The sequence below is a fragment of the Gambusia affinis genome, linkage group LG24 (assembly GCF_019740435.1).
Source record: "Gambusia affinis linkage group LG24, SWU_Gaff_1.0, whole genome shotgun sequence".
Lineage (NCBI taxonomy): Eukaryota > Metazoa > Chordata > Actinopteri > Cyprinodontiformes > Poeciliidae > Gambusia > Gambusia affinis.
Window position 1 is genome coordinate 11,441,910 of NC_057891.1, and position 17,174 is coordinate 11,459,083.

Sequence of the window (17,174 nt, forward strand, 5' to 3'; positions counted from 1 at the left end):
GTTTTTAAAAAAATCTGCCTTTATATTTAATAATAAAACAGTAAAACATCTATAATCCTGGTTTATGGGATGAAGGTCAGGCTTGATGATGATGAAGATGCTTCTTCCCAGGTCATTAACCAACCTGTTGACGCTGACAGATGTCAGCAGAGACGCAGCGTCTTCAGACGAGCTGCACCCCGTACAGAGCCCCCATCTGCGGGGTGGAGGAGCCAGAAACGATCGACTCCCGCCCGCTGCTCCGCGGAGGTGCAGACATCATTTCGCTCTCCCCCTTTTTCCTCCTCCTCCTCCTGCCGCCGCTCTCTCTCCCTCTCAGTTCCCACAGCCGCCGATCGACACTTGCAGCCATTTTACGCAGGATGAACCCAATCATGTGCTGAGGAGGGAAGCGGGGGAGGAAGGCTGTGCGGATCACCTGGACGGAACCAGGAGCCGCAGAAGCAGCGGGAGCGCCAGCCGCGGCTCCCGGTCAGCCAGCAGCACCGGTCCGGGGACAACATGGTGAAGAGGAAGAGCCTGGACGAAAACGAGCCGGAATGCGGGAAGGGAGTCCCGTTCCCCATCCAGACCTTCCTCTGGAGGCAGACCAGGTCGGTGGAGGCGGGATAACAGGTGTCTGGTACTGGTTCGGGTTCGGTTCTGGAGGAGAGGGGAGGGGGATTGCATGTTTGATGTAAAGTGCCGCACCTGGAAACGCAAATTTGCCCCCAGAAAGTAGGGCAGGCGCAGCTGTGGTGGAGGTAATCTGATTCCAATCATGTTAATGTGGTTTCAGCGCTTTCCTGCGGCCGAAGTTGGGGAAACAGTATGAAGCGTCCTGCGTGGTGAGTCATAATCTGTCTGTTTTTACCTTAATGCACCTGCAGGCCGGTGCTTTTCCTGCTTCACGTGAACTCATCTCCATAATGCTGCTGCTGGAGGGGCCATCCGGGCCCCTCACACTGCAAAGAAAGGCGTCTTTAATCCCTGTTTGTCCCCCCCTTTGTACCTCTGGACGCCGGCCCAGTCCTTTGAGCGGGTCCTGGTGGAGAACAAGCTGCATGGCCTGTCTCCCGCCCTGTCCGAGGCCATCCAGAGCATCTCCCGCTGGGATCTGGTCCAGGCTGCGCTGCCCCACGTCCTGCACTGCACCTCCATCCTGCTGTCCAACAGGAACAAGCTGGGTGAGGCTCCACGGGGACAGAGAGGCTCTGGTGAACCTTCACATGGACTTTTTTTTTTTGTTTGTTTTTTTTTGTTTGTTTTATGTAAAAACCAAGTCCCGGGATGAACTGAGGTGGAATCAATCTGATCTTAAACTCTTCATTTAGGTGATATGATCCAGATAATTCTTCATGTCCTAAACTATTATAAATAACCAGACTCAGCCTGATGATCAAGATCAATCTGAGAACAAAATGTCGGTTCTGCTCAATTTCACTCAGGTCCAGTTGAAAGCCAGATATTTCCTCCAGTATTTGCTCGATGAACCACAGCTGACCTCGGGAACCATAAGGTTCAAATTCAAAATACTTTTTTAATCCCCAAAGTAAAATTAAATGCTGTAACCCATTTGATTAAAGAGTTAATTTAGATGATGGCTGTGGAGAGATCTCCTGTAGCAGTCTGTATCGTAACTCATTTGAAGAAGCCTCTGACTGACTCGCTATGTAGTTAGAAATTCAGGTCCGTGTTAAATGGACAAAGTTCAGTTTGAGACGAGTTAACTAGTTACAAATACAGTAGATCTTCACCAAGTTCAGTGTTGTTCTGTAAACGTTACAGTATAAAATGCAGCTTGAGGATCTGAAATACAAAACCCTAAACACTACTAGACACGCTATTGGCTGGTGTTTATAAAGCCGCCAAAAAGTAAGGAAGAGGGTAGATATTGGCTTCTGTGGCAGTGCTAAGATGGTTTCCACTACGAATGTTAATGCATATTAACATATATTTGGTGTTGAAATTGATTGTTTTCAGTTGTTTCAGTTCAAATTGTTTAGAAACATTCCGGTTTGTTCCAGTTAATTTGCATAAGGTGAGTAATGAGCGATGCAGCTTCAGCCCAGTTACCTTCAGTAACAAAGTGTGGTACAGCAGGTCAGTTATCAGTTAAATATCTAAGACTTGCTACGGCAATCCATTCATTCATCACCTTTAATACAGGTTGCTTCAATTTGATTGATTTCCTAGTTGGATTGGAGTCAGAGTTCAGTTCTGTACGTTCCAAACACGTCCTGTCATAGATGAAGCCACGCAGCTAACCGCAGTAACCTTCTAGTTCAATTTGTAGCTTCACAGCCAATGAAAATGCAGGAAAAAGATCCCGTGCTGCTTGTAAAGCAGTAAGATGGGGAACCAAATCCATCAGACCAAAAGTTCACCTGTTAACTGGTGTGTGTGTGTATGCGCTCCAATGTTTAATGCCATCCTGGGTAGCTGCCGCCTGCTGTCCTCTGGATGTCAGGGGTAAAGTTGTCTCCCCCCGACCCCAACCCCTCACTCCCATCAGGCCACCAGGACAAGCTGGGAGTGGCGGAGACTAAGCTGCTGCACACGCTGCACTGGATGCTGCTGGACGCCGCACAGGAGTGCAACCAGGAGGCGTTGGGCAACCAGGGCTGGTCCCGGGGCGGCAGCAGCAGCAGCGCCTTCCTCCAGCCGGTGGGGAACCAGGGCTCCTCGCCGGGTGCCCCCAGCTCGGGCTCCGGCTCGGGGCCGCAGCACGGCAGCTCCCTGCTGGAGGACGACGAGAACGCGCGGGCGAAGCTGTTCCACAAGAGCATGGCCACCGTGGAGCTGTTCGTGTTCCTGTTCGCGCCACTCATCCACCGCATCAAGGTGCGTTCCGCTTCACACCCGGAACCGGGGCGGGGGTTTCTCCGGAGTCTAACCGTTGTTTGTCCAGGAGTCGGATCTGACCTTCAGGCTGGCCAGCGGCCTGGTGATCTGGCAGCCAATGTGGGAGCACCGGCAGCCCGACATCCCGGCCTTCACCGTCCTGATCAAACCGGTCCGGAACATCGTGACTGGTAAACACCGGTGCAGAGGCGGTTTGTTGTCATTTGTTCATGATCAGGATCATAACGGGCTCTGTTCTGTCCCCCCCAGCTAAGAGAAACTCCCCAGTCAACAACCAGTGCAGCCCCCAGGGGTCTGCCAACCAGAGTCCCCTGGTGAGTCAGTATTTAGCTGCTCTCATCAGATTCAGCCTGATGGTCCGTCCTCTCCTGGCCTCTGGGATTCATTAACGCCTCGTGTCCGCCCTCCTTCCTGTCTGTGTTATCTATCCATCTACAACCCACAGGGCTTCCAGGTGGTCTGTGAAGCCGGCCAATCAGATTCCTCCTCCCCTGCAGCAGGTGAGCAGAGCTGTCGCCGTGCCAACTCGGTGGAGAAGGGAGGGACATCCCAGCAGCCCCCGGCGGCCAAGGGGCCCTCCAAGAAAAAGTGAGCATGTTCACCTTAACCTGAAGCCCAACAGGGTTTAATAATGATGAGCTGATCTTCATATTACCATCATATTTGATTAATTATGGTAAGTTGTGGTGCATTTTATACATCAAAATGTGTTTTTGCCACGTTTCTCCTTGTGGAATCCTACTGCATTAGGATTTATGTTTTTCTGCCTTATTGATTCAGAGTGTGAACTGCTTACCTCACACTCTGATCCACTCCAAAAATGTTCCTTCATAAAAAAAATAAATAATAAAAAAAAATTTCATGTTGAGAGTAGAAGGTTATTCTAATCCAGGCTTTATTTTGGTTTTTGGGATCAAGGCCTGTTTATTTTAAATCCAGACCCTCCAACGTCTTCCCGGGAAAGCAGGTGTTGCCATAGCAACCAGAGACTTTCTACCTCCTCCAGTAGACATGGCAGCCGTTTTCCAATTTTATATGATGAGGCCTGGAAACGTTACACCAGCAGAGTAATAGTCGGGGAACGTCACCGTGTTGGCGGGGAGTGAAAAATGAGCCCTTCAGGCTTCCGTCAGATAAACTGCTCAGCTTATATTAATAGCTGTTCTGTCTCATCAGGCAGACACAGAGGCTCTTCTCTCACTGTTCTCACTTTAACCCACATAACCAGGGTAATTATGCTCAAGTAATGTCTGACTCTGGCATCAGACCTGGGGAGGATCTCCATCAGTGAGGAAATATTCCAAAATTGTTTTTTTTTTGTTTATTTTTATTCCATGTGGGTGTTTTTGTTTTTCCAAGTTGTCAAATCAGGTTGGATTCATTCTGTGACAATCCTAAAATTCCAGATCTTGTTTCTGGGCTGCGGGGGTCCCGATGTGGCCGTCCTGCAGGACTCGGGCGGGATTAGAGGCTCCGTCTCCATTTCCTCATCAGTCAGACTCCAATTTTCATCCCTACCCCTCCTCCTCTGCCGCCGCTCTGCGTCCGCTTCCGGCGTGGGCCGATCCACGCCGCTCGCTCCCGTCCCGTGGCGCCGTCCGCACCTCTCGCCGAGCGCTGCTGATGCGGAGGCAGTTTCCATGGCGACCCCGGCTGCTGCATCTTCCCCCTTGCGCCGGGGACTGTCGTCACCGGGTTTCCGTGGCAACCCAACAACAGCAGAGGAGGGGAGGAGGAGGAGGCATCCGCTGCTGCTCTCCACAGATTATCCCGGCCCTCCCTCTGTCCCTCGCTCCCCATCTTCTGGTCCCCAATATGTTTCTCTGCAGCGAGCGCTGACCTTCATCCAGCTTATTTATAGTGGACTCACGTAGGCCAAGGCTCCGTCTCCCCCCACCCCATCCTCCTCCTGCTGCTGCCCAGAGGATGCTGAAGGCGGGCTTTGCCCTTGTTCTCCGTCCTCCTCTGATGGATTATTAATGAGGCATTGTGGCAGGAGGAGTGGACAGCAGGACTCTTTTGTTATCATCCCCGTTGACTGACCAGATTTCTAGATTAAAGCAGTGAGATTTGAAGTGAAACGGAGCAGCAGAACGTAGGTCCGGACAGCAGGAGCCGAGCCGCGTCATGCTTCGTCCTGTTAACTCCATCTCCAAATGGAACTCTTGTCTCCCAAAATAATTCCGGGCCATGCAGGCCAGTGATGTGTGCTGTGATTTCTCAGAGCTGTCAGCTTCCTCTCTGTCTTGCTTTAACCAGATTCACCCCATCGACTGGCTGTGATCAGTGCAATGGGCTTATAATGGCAGGTGTGGTCCCATAATACCAGATTGTCTAGAAAATAGAAATAACCATCCATCTGGTCTTCATATCTGTTCAGAGGAATGTCCACCAGGTGATCACTAAAAAAACCTCAATATTTGGTGAAGTTAATAAAACCCAAAAGATGAATAATCGCACAATTTAACAGGGAAATGTGCTGGTTTCTGTAAAAATTTTATTTCCACGGAGAAACGACATTAAACATCAAGCAGTCAGTTTGTGTTGACACAAAGCCAACCAGGACAGAAGCCTCAAGAACATTTTATTACATGAAGTTAGAAAATTGGGAGTCAGAGAGATAAAAGATACAAAACAACCTCATTTACAGAGTCGTTCCCACCAGCCGAGTTCAGCCCGTTTTAATCCAACTCCGGTCCGTTTATCTCGAAAGTCTGGTTCAGTTGGTGAACTGTGAGTGTGGAATCGAACTCTCAAGTGAACTCTGGTCCTACAAACCTCAGTCTCGGTTTGGTTGAAATGAACTCCGGTGCATTTTGAAGGCATATGTGAACACCAAGCAGACCAGAGACCGCTCCAAAAGCAGGAAGTGGACTGCAGCGCATGGTATTCTGGGTAAATACAACCGAAATAAACGAGCTAGCCTAGCGCTAGTGGGAGAAGAGAAATCCTCCAACTACTAAAATCTGACGCCAGTCCATTTTTGTTTCCATTTGGTGAAGAATGAAGTGTTGCTCAGTGTCTTCTTCAGAGGGTTTTGTGTCATTTCCTTCAGTGGTTCTTGGTGCAGAGCCCCCACAGGCAAGGAGGGGAAGAGGTTGCTCAATGTGTTTGGTTAGTTTGACTCAAAGCAGAGAGAAAAAAAACCACAGCAGCTGGAAATGGAACAAATGTTTCAGATTTGGTCCTAATTGAACCCAGTCTACCGGCGTATGAGAGGGGGGGGATGGAGATGATGATGGAACCGTGATGATTGAGGAACAAAATGGTCTTTGATTTCATTGCTTTCTTTATGACTCTGAGGTCACTTTCGCTTCTCTAACGACTCAGCCGGTCTCAGATATTGATGATGATATTGATCTGACCAAGCCTGTGGTTGGAGCAGCTGTTAAGTCTCTGGTTCCTCCAGGACGTCAGCTCCCGCCGGTCTGCCGGTGTCTCTGGCGCACCGCGCCCGCTACGCCACCTACTTCGACGTGGCGGTGCTGCGCTGCCTGCTGCAGCCCAACTGGACGGAGGAGGGCGTGCACTGGGCCCTGATGTACTACCTGCAGCGCCTGAGGCAGATCATGGAGGAGCGACCGGAACGCAACCCGGAACCCCTGGTCGCCCCGCTGCCCCGCCCTCGCAGCAGCTCCATGGTGGCTGCCACACCCTCGCTGGTCAACACCCACAAGACCCAGGTAGCAACGGCAGCCACTCACCATCATCAGATTTAACAGCAACTTGATTGATTGAGGCTTTGCTTTACTGTACAGGATATGAGTCTGAAGTGCAACGAAGAGGGCAAATCTCTGAGCACTGAGACCTTTGCCAAGGTTTCGCTCACCAACCTGCGCCGACAGGCTGTCCCTGACCTGTCCTCTGACCTGGGCATGAACATCTTCAAGAAGGTCGGTGTCCAGCGCCCCAGTTTGACCCTACAGCGGGATTCTTTACACTAAAGACTTCCGGTTCTGCTGCAGTTCAAGAACCGGCGGGAGGACCGGGAGAGGAAGGGCTCCATTCCCTTCCATCACGCCGGAAAGAAGCGGCAGCGGCGCATGGGCGTCCCCTTCCTGCTGCACGATGACCACCTGGACGTCTCGCCCACACGCAGCACCTTCTCCTTCGGAAGCTTCTCGGGCCTGGGCGACGAGCGGCGGGCTCTGGACCGCGGCGGCTGGCAGGCCACCATCATGGGTAGGTCACGACGCTGCTGACCTCCAGTCACATTCTCCTCCAGTGTTTCTGTTTGGGGTAACTGACGTGTTAAAGTTTTAGTTCTTACAGTTGAAACCCAGCTAAAACTTAATTAGGCGAAACGTTTAACACTCAAGTTACTTAAGTAATCAAAAGTCAAAGCTCAAAGGAAAGGAAATGAAATGATTTGCACCAGAAGGTTTTCAAAATTGCTGGCTTGTGTATTTTGAAAGAAAATTGTAATGGTAGAGAAGGTGACGTAGTGCTATTTGTGAGCTGCAGTTACACAGATTGAGATTTTTCCAGCTCATCTAGCCTCCAGCAGCATCTGCTGTTCAGGTTTTTCTTCAAAAACAGCGCCTGAATCCCCTCGTGTTTCCATTCCTTTCCAGGTAAATTCACACGCAGAGGCAGCACAGACACAGCTGCCGACGCCGACAGCCTGAGCGCCAAGCACTCCCACTCCCACCACTCCCTGCTCAGAGACATGCCCGACCACTCCAACAGCCACAGCGACAACACGGTGAAGGAAGGTGAGCCGGGATATCGGGGCTAAACCCGGAGGAGTTAAAGGCGGAAACCGGTACTAAAACATGTCAAGGTTGTTTAAGAAACAGAGTCCAGGAGTCGGTGTTGTTTCACGGTTAATTAGATCCGTTAGAAGATGGCGGATGTTTCTGTCTCTGCCGGGTTACGTAACGCTGTCATTATTGAGACAAACACGCACAGATAACAGGCCTGGGTTTGGACGCAGAGCGACACGCAGGACCTGAACTGAAGCGGAAAACAACTTCGCTAATCCGTTAATCTCCATTGACAAGAATCACTTATTTTGTTTCTATACCATGAGAATCTACGGAACCCCTTAAATGCAGATAGAATGATCAATAAAAGGTTTTTCTCAATCTGTTTTTTTATCACCATGTAACTCATCAAGCGATAAATGCTAACAAGAAAAAGGACCAAAAATTTTTTTTTTCCAACATATCAAGCACCTTAATGCAACCTGAAATTTGTTGAACATTAATTCACCAACACAATTGTTAATTTTCTGAGAGATTTGATGACTCTCACAAAAAAGTCATCATTTTAAAAGGAATATAAAAATGAGCAAAGTAGTTTAATGGACTAAGCGGAAATAAATGCTTTTGTAGCTCTCAGAAATATCAATAAAAATTCCAATAACTGTCTCTAACAGGCCAGGATTTGAAGTTCAAGTTACTTAGAGATTTTTGTTGGCCAAAAAAGTTAAAAGTACAAAAAAAACTGACAGCTTTATTTCCAAGCCTGAATAGAACTTTCTTCGTATTCCCTTTAACTTTTAATTTTCAGTTTGTGAATTTTTTTTTCTTTTAATAAAAAAAAAAAAAATTTGCGGAGTTTCTAAAAAATGATTGAATTTCTAAATAGATATAAAACGGGGAATAATAAGTAGAGCAGAAGGTACAGAGGTCTGATCACTTGTTACAGTTGATTTGTTAATTAGGACTTTTTTCTTCAGTTTGTCCAAAAATAGATGGTTGCTTACATGCTCTATAATGCTTTGGTTAATTATTAAAAATCGAAGAGAATGGGGGAAAATTCTGTCGAAGAAAAACCTTTATGGGGACGTCATGCTTTATGAACGAGTGGATTTGGGTTGAAACACTGAACTGTTTTTGTGAAGTGCGATCTCAGATCTCCACCATCACCATGGCGGCGTTCAACACCACGGTGGCCTCCTTCAACGTGGGCTACGCCGACTTCTTCACCGAGCACATGAAGAAGCTGTGCAACCCGTCCGTTGCGCCCGAAATCCCCGTGGAGTCGCTGGCCTGCACCAACCTGCCCCGCAGCCTCACCGACTCCTGCATCAACTACTCCTGCCTGGAGGAGGGCGAGAACATCGAGGGCACCAACAACTTTGTGCTGAAGAACGGCATGCTGGACCTAACAGTGGGGAATTTGCCGGATCCTAAACGCATCTCTCGATAGCTCCGTCCGTTGGCATAACGCGCTTTTCCCTTTTCCCGCGCCAGGCTGTGCTGCGGGCGCTCCACGCCGTTCTCGCCCACGACATCAGCTCCAGGATCTGCGATGTGGCGCTCAACATCATCGACTGCCTGCTGCAGCTGGGCGTCGTCCCCGACATGGGCAAGAAGCTGTCCAAGCCGGACAACAAGGAGAACCAGGAGGCCCGGGCCAAAGACCCGGCCGGTGGCGCCCAGGGCTGCGGTCCTCTTCCAGGAGCCGGCGGGGGTGGAGACGGAGGTGGAGGAGGGGGGAGCGGCGGAGGCAGTGGGCAGGGGAGCAAGGATGACGTCAAGAATAACAAAGAGAATGACAAAAAAGTGAGTTCAGAGTTTATTCTGTAGATTTTAATCTCAAACACTTTCAGAGGATTATAAGCCTGGTGGGCCACCAGGCTTTATTTGCCAGGCTCAGCAGGATTTGATTTTATTTCTTTTTTTTATGTTTCCCTTTCTTTTTTTTAAGACTTTTTGGTTGCTGTTTGTTTTAGTAAATAATTCCTTAATATTAATGAAACAGTTCTAGTTCCATTGGTAGATAAATTCACTTATAACGACATTTTTCCATGTTATGAACTTTTTCATCAATATTACGGAACGATTTACTTAAAACAAGCTTCTATATCTTGCAGAAAAACAACTTCTAAGTTATTTCTGTCTTATTTCGAGTGTGCTAAGATATTTGCACTAGAAACTGATCAAAAATATCTGGTAAGATTTTGTGTTTTTGCAGTGATATACCTGGTGATATTTTCAATTTTCCCGTCTACTTCGAACGTCTTTCAACTCAAAAACCCGGTGGGGCGCTGGATGACTGGCTTAGCACCGCTACCGGTGGGCTTAGCGAGTTTTCTAGGAGAAAACTCGACTTTGTTTTCTTCTTCATCAGGAGGAAGAGAGTTCTGGTTTCAGCACCCACCGCCTGGCTCTCACCATGCTGATTAAGATAGTTAAGTCTCTGGGCTGCGCTTACGGCTGCGGGGAGGGCCACCGAGGACTGTCAGGAGACCGCCTCAGGATGCAGGTTGGACACTTGATCTCTGCTGATTATTTCCCTATGAACACAGAGAACACGTCATGCTTGGTATTCCCACAGTTCTTTATGATTGGTACGTATTTTATCTTTCACTGCAGGCCCAGAATTGTCTGACTAATCTGTATAAGCTGGACAAAGTGCAGTTTCGCCAAACAATGCGCGAGTATGTCAACAAAGACTCCCTCAATAACATTGTGGACTTCCTGCACGCACTGCTGGGCTTCTGCATGGAGCCCATTACTGACAGTAAGTATGTGGAGTAACCCCAGTGGGATGCAAGCCCTCAAAACGTTTGCATCAGCCTTGATTCCAGATGCAGGAACTGGATCAAATTGAGCAGCAAAATATTAGCGTGACATTATTTTTCTACGATTTGTTTAACGTTGAACACGTATGCAGGATTTGCTGCAAAAAGTCAGGAATGAAAATCATGCTTGCATGTTAACATGCTCCAGTTTAGCTGGCATGTTGGCATGCTTACCATCGAGTTTAGTCTGCTAACTTGTTAGCACCAAGTAAATGCAAAAAATACTAAGCATTTTCTATCACATTCAGCTTTTCTAGAGCTAATTAATAAAAAAAAAATACCTGGTGTTCTAGCAAGGTGTAAAAACATCCAGATGTAAGTATATTTATTTGATGCAGAAAATGTGCTCACTACATTAAGACAAATATGCTAATGCTACATCTTAGGCTGACATTAGCTTAAGAAAAAATGAGTAAAAAATGTTCACAAATAACTTTTTAAAGTGAGACTGACTTCTTAAAAGTAAGCTTTGGAACAAGAAACCACGTTATTACAATATGGTGATAAGCATACAGCCTACATGAAAAGTTTTAGAAAATATTCCAAACTTGGACATTAAAATTGTTTACAACACAACATAAAATGGCATATTAGGGAGTGTGATATTAAGCTGAGCTTAAGGGTTTCTGAAAAAAAAAAAAAAGCAATGTTGCATTAGCACCAGGCAACAGTGTGTAAAGATTGGGACCATTAGCTTGTCTCTAATCCAAAAAAACATGGCTAACGGCTAAACCACCATTAAAAATAATCATAGCTTATACAAAGACTTCCTTAAAAAGTAAAAATTTCATCAGACACTACTCTGATGCATTAAATTGCTAGTAATATTAAGGTTTGTAAAGTTTGAAACAAGAATTACCTCAAGGTATTTAAATATGATAGGTATATGAAGAGCAAACAAAAGCATGGACATTGTAAACACGAAGACCACAAGTCTTTCCTGAAGATTTAGGAAAAAGGAGACCACTCTTCTTTGCCAGATTGTTGGTATTATGCCAAAGTAGCATGTAAGCTAAACTGCTTACAGTGATGAAATTAGTACGTGTCCCTTTAGAAGGGCCTCAATAACAGCTAGCATACTTGGAGTGAACAAAGCTAAATGTTTGACACTGTTGTCCCACCCTGCACCTTGACTTTGCATTCCAGCCCTACCTGTGTCTGTCTTCCCCCTCTCCTCCATCCACTTGTCTTTGCTTGTCATGTTTTTGATGTTTTCCTCCTGCTTACTTTTCCTTCATCCACTTCGACTAGCCGAATCCTGACTTCCTCACTCGCTCATCCATTCTGTACACTTGCCAATCGGAAGCTTCTCCCATTGCGTTGCTGCTCTAACGGTGGCTATGAGACACATTGAACATGGCAATTTTACAGTTTTGCGCTGAAATTTTCAAGTATTTTGTACATGGTATTGTCATTTAGTACAAAATACTCTGCAGTTGGCAAGTTGCTGAAGCGATGAGTGTTTTATTGATGGAAAGTGACCAGGGCACCTTGTTTGTCTTTTTTTCTTTTGTGTGTGTGTGTGTTTTATTTTTGACTTGTGTGCATCTTGGGGTCACCTCCTGGTGGAGGTGGGGTGCCACGTCCTTTCTGAGACCACCTTACATGTCTGTGCTGGCCTGATGTCAATCAACTTGTGCCCCGCCTCTTTTCTCTTGCAGAGTACGGCAGTGCAGGTGAGAGGTCCAGGAGGGCGAAAAAAAGAAACATCGGTAGATACACACGATTAATGATTAATAGCAGTTAATAACATAAGCAATAAGATGACTTTACTCACCCAATCAGACCCTTCCCTAGACACTGCTTTCATCGCTGCACCCCTCACTCTGTCCGAAAGTGACAAACTCGCCTGCAACTCCTAAACTTACACCTGTGTGTGTTGAATCTGGCTTTTTTTGCAGTTTCATCTAACTGGACCCAGACAATAAGCCCCTTACTCTGTTTAAAGCAGGCCTTAGTCACTTGCATGTATCCCCTACCCAGAATCCTTTTAATTTTGCTTCTCCCCCATATGCTTTACGAACCCCTTTCCTTTGCCCCTTGCCTCCTTTCTGTTGTATGGGCTCACTACTCCAGCTGGTCAGTATTGTCCCCCTCCCACTTCCATCCCGCCAACTGAACCGGCTCCTGTATCATCCCCGGTCTCTCCTGCCTTCCTGCTGCTTCCAGACAAGGCGGGCTTCGGCAACAACTTCGCCACGGGGGACAACAAGTCGCTGGCGCAGAACATGGAGGCAGTGGTGGTGGGCTGCATGTTCAAGTCCCTCATCACCCGCTGTGCCTCGACCACGCACGAGCTGCACAGCCCAGAAAACCTGGTGAGTGGGAAGGGAAGTCCATCACTACTGGTTTTATCATGGATGAACAGAACGATCCTGACCTCCTACTTTACTCAGTGATCACAGTGTATAATCAGATCTTATTTTCCATAAACAGACCACTTTGTACCGACCAAAACAAACCACTGCTTTGTTTTTATGTATCGCCTTATCAAAAGACCAAGGTCGAATTTAATTTTAAGTTTAATTTCTATCTATATTTGTTATTTGGTGGTATAGCAGAATATTTGATGTTAAGAAATTCCAACCAGAGACCAACCACATTTTAAAGTATTTGACTAATTGTTCTTCCAAGATAAATAAAACTACTCCAGTATGAAGCACTTCAACAGAAAACTTAGAAACATGATTGGTTTTTGTTGTTACTCCGGCAACCTGCTGTATTGGTTTCCCCATCAAACGGCACTAAAGTTGTATTACATTACAGAAAATTTGAAAAGTGTGTTTAAAACTAGAAACTGTTAACAAGCTGCACACTTTAACTCATTTTTTATTATTTTGAAAAGTGGAAATGTCTATTAAATTGATATTTGTATTTGTGATATTAACTGGACAAGTTAGCTTTAGCTCCCATGTATAACAGGTATTGCACCCAAGTTAGCTTCAGTTCTGTAAGTAACACAGGTACCTAGCTTATAGCAGCTATTATTCCCCTGCACTGTCTTGTGGAATGTAACAAAATGTAAATAGTTTTGTCAGAATTAAAAATATCAGCTGAAGATTCAAATTTTTTTTGTAACCTGATGTCCCAAGCAGAAATAGTCTTTGGCTAGCCTTCCTAACATGCTAACATCAACTAAGAGGCAAACATTACAATGATGATTAGCTAAATTTGGCTCATTAGCACATTGGCTACCATTTGTTTAGATGTTTTTAGCATATTGCCTTCAACACCATATTATCAAATAGTGAACATATTAGCTAATATGTTACAATTAGCCTACATGAGCATTTAAACCGGCATTAGTCATTTAAAACTGAATAAATAAAAGAGATGCTCAGCAAGATTTAGAGCTCTACTTTTATTAGCTTGAGTTTAGCGTAGTTGTTGTTGCTAGACAACGGGATATATGCCCAGGCAATGGCATGTATCTGAGTGTATACGCCTTCCAATCTTTGCCATTGATGATAGGCCAGGTCCTTCCAAGGATTAATTAATTTAGACCCATCCATCTTCTATATTAGTTCAGTATGATATTATTTTCTTTAAGGTAAAATGCTAACATGGGTATGTTAGTTTATAAACCAATATTTTGACTAAAAGGCTACTGTTAGTTCATATGTTAGTGTAAATGCATGAAAAATAAAAATAATACAGCTAGCTTATGAAGCTTTACAGCTTCATTTGACTGAAAAATCTATGCTTCTATATGGAACCATGGGATTCCACAAAGAAGGACGTTTTTTTATGGTTCATAAATTGCAATACAATGATGACTAGCTTTTGTTAAGGAAGGCTTTAGTCTGAACCACAATAAGAAGGTCTTCTGCTCACAGTTTGAAACTGGTGCTTTGATAGAGTCCAGAGATGATAGGTGCAGAGAATTCATCCTGATCTGCATGGATGCAAATAAACAGCGAATATCAGCCTGAATGTAGCTCCGATCTCCACCACTGTTTCTCATTGGCACATGGATCTCACTCTTGCTTTGCCTTTGTAGGGTCTGTACTGCGACATCCGCCAGCTGGTACAGTTTATAAAAGAGGCCCATGGAAACGTGTTCCGCAGGGTGGCGCTGAGCGCGCTCCTGGACAGCGCCGAGAAGGTGACTGCCACCAAGAAACCCGACGAGAAGGACGACGGCAAACAGTTCGGGCCAAGAAGGTAGTGGCCAATCACTGGCTGGAGTCATTCTGAGAGTCATCTTGTTTTCTCTAATCAATGCTGAACCGCTTCCCTTGCCTGTCAATGTAAACAAACCTCTGTGTATCCAATCACAGTGACTGTTTCTCATCACTGCTTGGTTATTTGTCCTCATGTCTTGTCACCATCTTGTCTGAGTGAATGATTTGATGCTATCATTCTTAAAGTAATGTGGCTAAACACTTGGGAAAGTTCTCTTTGTTTGCCACATTACTTGACTACACCAGCAGCGTCACATAAATACATAATGAGTAATATTATTTAGTGGTAACAATATTTAGTCCAGTTACAGCAGATAATTCTGATAAAGCTTAATAGCTGGTTATGTGAAATGGCTAAAACACGAGGAAAAGTTGTTGTTAACCTCTGGCTCTGAGCTTTTTCCAGAATTTGTTGGGCTCTGTTTGATGACAAAAGTCTTATGTCAAAAAGAAGAGACGAAAAAACTAATTATTGATTTAAAACAAAAAAAGTCCAATCAAGGACTGGGTTTGCAAATTAGTTTTTAGCTAGAAAACCATTGTTGAAAACAATGGTCACATTGTTTTCTTGGGTAACATTGTGTCATATGCTGTCCAGAAGTGCAATAAACTCAACTTAAAAAGACAAGAAAAAGTGTTTAAGCAGACTCTAAAAAGATGTTAAAACTATGACCTGTGTAATGTCCCCTGCTTACCTGTAGAGGGATTGAAGGAAAAACAAGTTCAAGAGGTAAGCCAACACCATACCTCCAAGGTGAGGTGTTCATGGTCATCCTAATCTTAAGTATGTGATCCACATCTCATAACCCAAAGAACGAAAGTCTTGCCTACTTTGCTCAATGTTTTGGACACCATGACAGACCCAAAGCTGTCTATCCATCTCTGGCTGACCCAGAGGGAACAGTCCACCTCCCTCTGATGCAGAACATGGTTTTAACCTTGAATGGGGCTTTCTCTCATGGTTCCCATTTGGCTGCAGTCTACTGCAGTGCTACTGGAAGGCTTTGGCTTGAAGACACTAACATAATCACATCATCTTTGTGAAGCAATCAGAGGCTGTTTTGTGGGAAATGTGGCACAATTTTGATATGATAAAAAGACTAGACAGAAACTGGTGGAAAAGGTTGCAAAAAGGATTGTCTTGTTTGACATGCGACAACAATCTAATGTATTCCGCTGAGGAATATGGTAACAGAAGAAGAAATGCCTGTTCCCAGGCCTGGAAATCCTCTCTGAGCCTCATGGAAGAATGTTCTATGGTTTGTCGAAACCAAGGTTGAACTTTTGGGAGATGCAACAACAATGAACCCCTTTGAATTAAATGTCCTGTCTGAAGAGAAATCTAGTGGTGGTACCATCATGGTTTGACCTGTACCTAGCTGCTGCAGCAGAAACCTGGCTTTACGTAAAGACCTACCAAACTGTTGGCATCTGAACTGTTATGAGGCCTTACCCGCCCAGTTCAGCTCCATTCTGCGGTTCCTTGTCCTGACCTGCTTCTTGCTGCATCAAATGAACTCATTTGGCGCCTTACTCAAGTGGGCTGTGTTGGTATATGTGTGTGTGTGCGTGCAGGTCTGAGGTGGGTGTGTCCGGGGAGAAGGGTCAGGTGTCCAGTGCTGCAGATGAGTGTCGCAGCTGCATCTCCAGTAGACCCCCCCAGACCCCTGAACAGTGAGTGTCCAGATCACTTCATCTCCATGAAACATCATCTCTGTTGATCCCAGCTGCCATTCCAAACTGTCTGTGCTCCCCTTTGTGTCATCTCACGTTGTTGCCGTTTTGGTGCGCAAGTATTCACACCCTCCCCTTACCGCCTTTCCTCTTTGTGTCACTAGCGATGAACAGATCCCGGGCGCTCTGCTTGGCAGGAAGGACTTCTGGAGGAAGATGTTTAAGTCCCAAAGTGCCGCCAGCGACACCAGCAGCCAATCAGAGCAGGACACCTCGGAGTGCACCACCGCACACTCCGGTACCACCACCGACCGACGCTCCCGATCCAGATCCCGACGCATCTCGCTCCGCAAGAAACTTAAACTACCGATTGGTGAGTCTAATCAGTCTACAACTGTCTTGGAACAGCTCAGTTTTATCTTGCAGCTAATGACCAAGTCTTCTTCAATTTCATGACCATGTCTCAATCTGATATATGTGCTTTGTGTCCAACGTTTGTTCATCCTGAGAGGTTGGGTTACTTCATCTCTTCAATCTGCTTTGTGTCCCTCTGTGTACCTCAGCATGCCGTAGGACCGCCCGCCTCCCCATCACTCACTCTGTCCTACGTATGTGGACGCGGATCCATCCTCTGATCTATCCTCATGCAATGTTTTCTCCTTCTTTGTGCCGTTTGTCTGTCTTTGTCTGTGTCCCATGTGTGCACGCTGCTCCAGACCAGGAGTTCATTTTTGTCAACTTTATGTCTTATGTCTTCAGTGTGGAACACCACTGATAATTAGCAAAAATTCCCTCTTCCAAAGACCTAATTTAAGTAAATTCATGTTTGCAGTTGGAACTCTGTGTGTAAATCTGTTTCCTGTCTGTTGGACCTGCATGCTTATTTGTATCAAGCTGAAAGTGTTTCATAAAGTTTGGTTTAGTTGCCTTATTGTCCT

The 17,174-nt window shown here is 45.9% G+C and overlaps 1 protein-coding gene across 1 annotated transcript in view; it reads left to right on the top strand.

Moving 5' to 3' along the window:
• Window positions 1-17,174, top strand: part of LOC122827503 (protein unc-80 homolog) — a 43,510-nt gene continuing 26,336 nt past the window's right edge. The window contains exons 1-20 of the mRNA XM_044110509.1: window positions 1-593; window positions 779-827; window positions 1,010-1,166; window positions 2,495-2,823; window positions 2,891-3,014; window positions 3,094-3,158; window positions 3,290-3,432; window positions 6,254-6,527; window positions 6,603-6,737; window positions 6,810-7,026; window positions 7,419-7,559; window positions 8,693-8,961; window positions 9,045-9,356; window positions 9,925-10,059; window positions 10,170-10,317; window positions 12,548-12,696; window positions 14,379-14,542; window positions 16,138-16,236; window positions 16,401-16,609; window positions 16,800-16,844. Of these exons, the coding sequence (XP_043966444.1) occupies window positions 502-593; window positions 779-827; window positions 1,010-1,166; window positions 2,495-2,823; window positions 2,891-3,014; window positions 3,094-3,158; window positions 3,290-3,432; window positions 6,254-6,527; window positions 6,603-6,737; window positions 6,810-7,026; window positions 7,419-7,559; window positions 8,693-8,961; window positions 9,045-9,356; window positions 9,925-10,059; window positions 10,170-10,317; window positions 12,548-12,696; window positions 14,379-14,542; window positions 16,138-16,236; window positions 16,401-16,609; window positions 16,800-16,844 (3,256 nt within the window). The 5' untranslated portion in view covers window positions 1-501. The remainder of the gene's footprint in view (window positions 594-778; window positions 828-1,009; window positions 1,167-2,494; window positions 2,824-2,890; window positions 3,015-3,093; window positions 3,159-3,289; window positions 3,433-6,253; window positions 6,528-6,602; window positions 6,738-6,809; window positions 7,027-7,418; window positions 7,560-8,692; window positions 8,962-9,044; window positions 9,357-9,924; window positions 10,060-10,169; window positions 10,318-12,547; window positions 12,697-14,378; window positions 14,543-16,137; window positions 16,237-16,400; window positions 16,610-16,799; window positions 16,845-17,174) is intronic.